Consider the following 8,017-nt stretch of genomic DNA (forward strand, 5'->3'; position numbering starts at 1 on the left):
GAGGATCCTACAGCACAAGACCTTTCAAACAGAAATTGGCCCAAATCCTCTACATTCCCCATGCTGCCAAGGAAAGACAGGCGCTCTTCACAGTTCCTCAGCCTCGCTGATGCCATCTACCCAAAAGGCCTGTCAGAGCTCTCAGATGGGCCCCCTGCCCTGTGCACCTCTGCCCCAACGCCTGCTGGCTTCAGTCACTGGCACCTGAGCTACTTGCTTTGCAGATTCAACCTATTTGTCACTTGGGTCATTCTGTCCGAGGAAAGGTTGCTAATAAAACTTCATTTCTGTCTGATGCAACAAGGATCCTGTCTGTAGGTTTTCTTCCATTCTGTAGGTGTACACACTTAAAAAGAAAACACAAAGTCCTGCCAACACATCCCCAGGTAGAAAAGCCCATGATACATGAAGTGGCTGATAGTGGAATTCAGAGTTAAGGCACAATTTCTGAGCATTCAGGGCTGTGGAGCATCCTGGACTGTGCTGTTGTTTTTTATAACATGCCAGATGCTCTTGTGGAGCTGAGCTCTAAGAGTCAATAGCAGCTGAATATCAGCCTGGAGCAGACTGCAGCATCACAGCACTACATGAACACTAATGAAGTTGGCATCAATTAACTGCCTGACACAAAGAAACACGAATTACTACAGAGTCATGATTGTAAAATAAAAGTTTCCATTTGTGATTCACAAAATCTTAACTGATATTCATCAGTTTAAACTGGAAACGCACAAGCTAGGGATTAGGTTTTGAACAGACAAGAAAAATAAGTTAAAAGTAAATCTTATTTACAGGATCCTTACAAAGTTCTCCTCCATAAAATGTTCATGTCAACAGCAATGTATGTGTATGGTGACGCTAGTATTAAAAAGAGCCTGAGCTCCAAAGGCTGGGAGAGTATCCTGGGCCAAAGGACCCTGAGGCAGCACCCGGGAAGGGTGTATTTCAGCTGCACATGGACTCCAGGCTCGGGTGCTGGTGCCGGGCTGTGCTCAGGAAGTGGCCTCTAGTGGTGAATCTGCCCAAGAAAATGTAGTTTGTGTGGAAGAAGAGATGACACCACGGATTAAAGGTAAAATAGGTCAAGGCAAAAGGTTGGATCCCCTGGAAGGTTGTGGCCATAGAGATGATTCTCTGTTCAACATACAGAAGATCAAAGAACGTCATTAATTCCACTGTATCAGTCAAGGGCACATGGATACCCTGGGCTGCAACTCCAGTCCTGTGTCTTCGGTGACCTTGTCTCAAAAATAACATGAGAGAGCTGTAAAAGATTCAGGAAATGGTGGAAAAGGTATAGAAAAGACTTCTGCATGTGCACTAGATAGTATCCTAGAGGGTGTGATTCCCAGCAGGTTCCACCAGCTCCTTGTGCTTAGTTTGTACAAGACACGACTCTTCTGTAGGAGCTGGAAACCTTTGTTTCTGTTCAAGGCTTTTCTCAGTTTTATGGCTGATCAGTAAAGATGGAAAAAAGAACTCGCTGAACATCCCATATTGCAGAGGCAGTGGAAAAAAATACACCACTGTTCCTTACTCTGTGTTTCGTGTTGCAAGACTTTCATCATTGGCAAATTCATTGCAACAACTTCAGGTAATTATTATAACATTTCAGATCTAATCTTTGGCCCTGTACGATTTCATCAAACTTATTTTTTACTGCATTATACAATTCAAGGACAAACGCTGAGAAATAGCTGGTTGTAATATGATTTTGAAGATGTGAAATATTAAACATTTCTCCTCTTAATTTCCTGAGTCCATTTAAAACAGCTAAAATAAAGTTTGTTTGATATGAAAATATTTAGTATATTTTCCCTTGCAAAATACTACTTCTGTGGCCATCATCCAGTTTTGTTCAACAAAAAAAATGACTGCAATCACCACCCTACACTTTCAGAAGTTAAATACCAGCAGGACTTTCTTCAATATAAGCAGCAAGGAGAGTAAAAAATTCAGAGTAAACTTCAAATCAATAACAGAGCTGGGAATTCCTTTTAAAAATTTAATAATTTATTTTAGTAAATAAAACAGATTTCTAAATAGCAAGTATAAATTTCAAATAAATTAATGACTGAAGAGTCCCCTGGAGGCTGCTGGACTTACAGATCACTACTTGGGATCACAGGAGGAAGGCAAGAGCTGAAACACTGAGTTTCACGACAGATAAGACTGAAGGAGACAGACAGTCAAGGCAGAACCTTCATGAACACCTATACCTAGTGATACATTGTCAGCTGAAGAGAAGCAGTGAGATATTATATTATCCAACAATACAGCCAACAAAGAGCCACCCACATAAAATTATAGTGCAGGCTTTGTGTGAATCAACAGACATACTTGAAGGTGATGGTAATGCCTGTTTCATACCTCAGACAAAATTCCCTTAGCACATCACTTTTGGCATGAGCACTGGGGCTGGGAAACTTCATGGGAAGCTGGACTGCCTGGCAGGTGACACCCACCCCACACGCTATAAAGAGCCACCAGCCAGGCCAGCAGGCTGCAGTCTGGTTTGCTCTGTCAAGCTGTGCAGGGGCTTTGCGTCTGGGGCTGGACATCTCGGTGCTTCCACCATGAGCTGCAGCATCAAGAGAACTTCCAGTACTTCCTTCAGGAGCGGTGGAGGTGGAGGTGTCTGTGGTGGTGGCAGTGGCAGGAGCTCCTCCGTCTCCTGCAGGCGCTACGCCTCCTCGGTGGTGGGTGGTGGAAGCTACGGTGGGGCAGCGTGCAGCACGGGCTATGGAGGGGGCATGAGCGCAGGCAGCCTTGCTGGTGGCTTTGGTGGTGGCTTTGCAGGAGGCTTTGTTGCTGGGGGGGATGTCCTTCTGAGCGGCAATGAGAAGGTCACCATGCAGAACCTCAATGACCGCCTGGCCGCGTACCTGGACAAGGTGCGACGGCTGGAGGAAGAAAATGCTCAGCTGGAGCACCACATCCGGGAGTGGTACAGGAAACAAGCTCCCAGCGTCTCCAAGGACTACACCTCCTACTACCAGACCATCGAACAACTCCAGAACCAGGTAGGGCAGCCCCAGCTAGCTTGCCTCCATCTCCCACGCGCTACTCCCGCTTGCCAGGATGTCCTTCTTCACTCTGGCACTGGCTCCGAGGGCTGGGACAGAGCTACTGGGTGGCCTTGCTGGTGGCACCACAGGCAGAAACCTGCTGGGCTGGGCCTCCCATCTCTTGGGTGAGCAAAGCCCCACACCACCCCACAAGTGAAAGGGATGTGCTCTGGGACACGGCCTGAGGCATCAAGGAGTGCTCCACCAGCCCCAAACATGCTGGCGCGTGCAACTGAAATCCCACGTTGTCCAGGTGGCTCCAAACCAGGCTTATGTGGTTTCCATTCCTTCCCTCTGCTCCCACTCACTTCAGCTGGATGCAGCGCAGAGCCAAAGCACCTGGACTGCGAGAGCCAAACTCCCTTTGTCTCTGCGCTCTCCTCCATGTGCCGGCTGGATGGTCCAAGGCCTTCCCTCACAATCAGCTTACATTGGTATCAAGAAAATAGGGTAAACCAACTGCGAAAAAGCCCACTGATGACCATGTTCCTTGGGACATGTGGAGAACCTTCTCTAACTAGTGCAAAAGAAGCAAACAGTAAGGATGTGGGAGGATGACTGTGCTATCCAAAGTTTTCTTGACAAGTAAATTTGGAACTACCAGAGGACAAAATTCCAAGAGCCACCACAAAGCTCTACCAAAGCTTTGTGCAAGATGTCTTGAACACAAAAAGACCCCTCCCCAACTTCCCTTTTACAGATCATTTCTGCCACTGTGGACAATAACAGACTGCTTCTGGACATCGATAACAGCAAGATGACTGCTGATGACTTCAGAATGAAGTGAGTACCTCTGGTGAACCTTACGTGTCTTTCAAATCTTCCTCATAACCAAAGGAGACAAGGCAGCACTTCCCAGAGTGGTGCTACTGAGTCCTCATGTTTTATTGGGATACTGAACTAGGTATCAACCATCATAATCTCATTTCACCATTTCTCTGTCTCTCTTCTCTGTGGTGAAGGTATGAGAATGAGCTGGTCATCCGTCAGACTGTGGAGGCTGATATTAATGGCTTGAGAAATCTCCTGGATGAGCTCACCTGCACTCGGTCTTCACTGGAATCAGAGCTAGAGTCCCTGAAGGATGAGCTCATTGCTCTTAAGAGAAACCATGAGGAGGTAAGATCCAAACAGAAAGGCAAAACCATAGACAGTACGTCAATTGTTCAGGGTTCCCAGAGACACACATCCAGTCAATTCAGCCTTATGTCCAGTGACTGTCATTCCTTTGTGCCTTCATGCTGCTTTGCCCACTGTCCCCACACCAGAAATGACCTGGGCTCTTTCTTTCTCTCTTGGGACTCTCTGCAGGAGATCAGGATGCTGCAGTCTCAAACTGGTGGCGACGTGAGTGTGGAGGTCAATGCTGCCCCTGGAGAAGACTTGACAAAGGTACTCAATGACCTGAGAAACGAATACGAGCAGATCATTGAGAAGAACCGCAGAGAGGTGGAGCAGTGGTACGAAGTCAAGGTACGTAGCGACACACCAAGCAGCGTCTCCTTCTGTGGGGAAGCCCAGACACCCTGGCACTGGCCATGCAACGCCCTCAGCTGAAAGGGGGAGGCTGCTCACCTGCACCTCCCTTCCACAGCTGGGGAATGGGAAGGACAAAGTGCTGTGGGATGACTGCAGTGGCAGAGGGGAAGCAGGCCAGGGCTGATACACAGACCTGGGTGGAACTTCAGCATCTATGGAGCAATGACTAGGCTCTCCTCCATGAGGCTGGGATGAGAGGGACAGGCTCCCTGGCTAGCCCAGCTCTCAGTCAGCACATCTGCTCCCCGTGGGGTTTTCTCACTTACAAACTGTGTGTTTGGGGCTTGACTCCTGCAGATTGAAGAAGTCAACCGCCAGGTCACCTCCAGCAGCCAGGACATCCAGACCAGCAGCCACCAGCTCACGGAACTGAGACGTGAAATGCAGAATCTGGAGATTGAACTGCAGGCGCAGCTCAGCACGGTACATGGGGCAGGGATTGGGGCTCTTCCCTCCCCCAAAGGGAAACTCCCGCCCTGGGCAGGGATGGGGAGAGCTCTGGCCCTGAGCTCCTGCACTTCCACTTCCAGAAAACCTCTCTGGAGAACTCCCTGGCAGAAACGGATTCCCGCTACGGCTTCCTGCTGCAACAAATCCAAGTGCAGATTAACTCTGTGGAGGAGGAGCTGGCCAGTATCCGCTGCGAGATGGAGAGTCAGAACCAGGAGTATAAGATGCTCCTGGGCATCAAGACCCGCCTGGAGCAGGAGATCGCTCAGTACCGGGCCCTGCTGCAGGAGGGACAGCAGGACATTGCGTATGTGTTCCATATTATAGCAAGTTAATAGAAATAAGTCCTTGTGTATTCACTTGCTAATAGGGAGCTCTTGTCCCTGGAGCTACATCAACATCTTTTTGATTGAATGTCTAGTGCTTAGGGATTTTTTTGTGAAGTAATTCCTCTTTTTTTACAGTGCCTCTCAAGGAGCTTTCCAAGGTGGAAAATCCTCCCATGCATACTCTTCTACTTCCTAATCTCTTTCCCAGTGTGGTGATGTGACAGGTAATACAACACTTTGTAAGGATATGTTTAAAAGTGTGTTACATCTGTCTTAATGACTAGAATATATTTTGTTCAGAAAAAAAGTTTTGTGTTTTGTATTTTTTACTGGCCACGATTCTCACGTCCAGTAGTCCAGGAGTGAGAGAATCTCATTAACTCTGTCATGGAGGAATCAGGGGTTAAAATATACAAAGTGTTGCCCCAACCTCCTGCTAAATATAAAACACAGATTATCAGTTTTACGGGATGGGATATGCTTTGCTCTTTGGAGTTAAAATAATAGAGTTCTGAGAAGATGCCTGGAGCCTCTGAGCTTCTCCCTCTTCTCTCTTTCTGACATGTTTTCTGGCAGATTTCCCCCTGAAGCAATGATTTTCTCTGTCTTTACAGTCAGGAGTGTGCTGGAGCAACAGCAGTGACATCGGTATCCTCCAACTGGGACACACTAAGAATGGAACAACCCTCCTGCAGCAGCACTGGCAGAGCCAAAACAACTTGGAAAGAGAGAGAGCCTGGGCACCTGCCCCCACACCTCTTCTTCCACTGCATAGTGCTTCTCTTACTCAACTTGTCTTTATCAATTGGTTAAGGGGTTAAATTCTGCTGATAACTCTGCCTCAAATAAAATTTTACTTCTGCAATGCAAATGAAAACATGTCTGGTAATTTAATTTCACAAACTTTCAGCGGGTGTTTACCAAGCTAACCAATCAAATATAAGTTTTTCTCCTTAAGAAGATAAAATATGCAGTAAAATTAGAGATGAGAGGACAATACTAAATTATAACAGCTGATTTACACATATTTTGCTTTCTGAAGATGCCAGTAAAGCTCATTTTCAATCTAAAACTGTAGATCAAAGTCACAAAAGCAGCCAGATTTCATTCAGTTACAAGTGCCTGTTGTTCCCTTTTCTAGCCAATCTGGTCTCTGGTATTTGCGGTTTTGTTTAAGACTGAGGCTATGTTCTCTTAGGGTAATGAAATAAAAAGTTTTGTCATGAACAGCTTACAAGTACTATTGAGGCTAATTGTGGGGCTTGGCTCTGCCATCACTCCACGGTAACTGCAGCCTGTGTGCACAGAGACACCTTCTATTCACATTGAAAAGCTGAGTTTCCAAACTAGCTTTTTTCAGTCTGGAATCAGGAATTTCTATGAACAAAAGCCCTTCTCCAAAGGAAAACCAGCTCATTTCAGGTCTTAACAGTAGAGAAAGGGATGCAAAGCCAATGAAAGCATGACTTTCATCTCAAAGGCTGGCAGAAATCATTCATGTCTCAGCTGTACTTAACACAGCCAAAGCAGCTTCAGAAGACACATTTTTTGAGGCAGGATTATGGAAACTTGAACTGCGGTTGGTGAATATAAATAAGCACTGAAAGGTTATTTTGCTTCCTTCTAATCTTCCAGAAGCACAGAGAAGTATCAGAAAGATCAAAATACAGCCCTCTACATCCAGAAAACTCAAGGGAACATCAGAGCTGCGTGTCTTTCCCCATTTCTCAACTACTCTTTCAGAGTGTGAGGTCTTTGTGGAATACACTACCCCAGCAGGTAGAGGCAAAGCGAAGAGGAAAGGATTGCGCTCCTGGAACAGCTTAATTTCTCTTGGGAATTACTATTAAACTTCTCCTTTTTCAGTGGTAGGAGGGATTACTGAATAACAACTTAGATGGCAGAATTCAAATAGCTTACATTTATAGGATTCTCTGCAGGTCCACACATGAGCAAGGTATAAGGGTCCATCCCAGGGAGCCACGTAAGAGAAAAATAAGAACAGAATCTGTGGGATTCTGTGGGAACCAATCACCTGTGGACAAACTGAAGCACCACAGTGAGTGATGCTGCAGGGTGATGGGGAATGCACAGTTGGAGTTCCTGGGGAAACTCGGGGAGTAGGACTCTGCTTACCAAGACCACAGTTGACTCATTTGCTGTAGAGCAATTAATTACCAGTAATTTTTTCTGAGGTTGTCCTCTCCCTCTTGTGTGACTAAAGACATATCCCTAGTAATGGCATCACAGCTTCTGAGAAAACCACTGACTGCTTTGGGTTCTTTTGCCAACTGAGAGTATCTGTTTGTGGCTCTGTATCCAATTTCATGAGTGGGCAAACAGCACTTGGGAAGGCTTCAAAACTCTGTAACTTCAAACAAATGTTTTTGATTTACAGAGGTTCATATGGTGCATTGTGAGCAAAAAAAAGTCTTCAGGGGAAGACATGATTTCAAAGCTCTAACAGTCTCTTCAAACGGCTGAGAAGCCTCTATACCCTCTACAACAGAAAATGCCTGACCTTTTTCTGCCATCACAAGGGTTATGAATGTTAATGGCACCTTAAGAGCTCTGGCTCTTCTGGCTTGTGAAGTAAACCCATACATTCAAATTGACTCACAGGAGACATCT

At 46.1% G+C, this 8,017-nt stretch overlaps 1 protein-coding gene across 1 annotated transcript; it reads left to right on the top strand.

Moving 5' to 3' along the window:
• The first annotated feature begins 2,576 nt into the window (after positions 1-2,576).
• Positions 2,577-5,582, top strand: LOC104385672 (keratin, type I cytoskeletal 14-like). Its single transcript, XM_009994156.1, has 7 exons — positions 2,577-3,023; positions 3,769-3,851; positions 4,031-4,187; positions 4,380-4,541; positions 4,905-5,030; positions 5,138-5,364; positions 5,522-5,582. Exons 1-7 carry the CDS (start codon positions 2,577-2,579, stop codon positions 5,580-5,582), a joined length of 1,263 nt encoding a protein of 420 aa, XP_009992458.1.
• The last annotated feature ends 2,435 nt before the right edge of the window (positions 5,583-8,017 follow it).

Source organism: Chaetura pelagica, unplaced genomic scaffold, assembly GCF_000747805.2.
Source record: "Chaetura pelagica isolate M959 unplaced genomic scaffold, ChaPel_1.0 scaffold963, whole genome shotgun sequence".
Lineage (NCBI taxonomy): Eukaryota > Metazoa > Chordata > Aves > Apodiformes > Apodidae > Chaetura > Chaetura pelagica.

Bases quoted from the DNA above. Each gene is read 5' to 3' on its own strand.
- LOC104385672 (XM_009994156.1), top strand. From the start codon at position 2,577: ATGAGCTGCAGCATCAAGAGAACTTCCAGTACTTCCTTCAGGAGCGGT. The intron at 4,542-4,904 runs GTACGTAGCGAC...TGACTCCTGCAG, and splicing joins AGCAGTGGTACGAAGTCAAG to ATTGAAGAAGTCAACCGCCA. The intron at 5,031-5,137 runs GTACATGGGGCA...TTCCACTTCCAG, and splicing joins TGCAGGCGCAGCTCAGCACG to AAAACCTCTCTGGAGAACTC.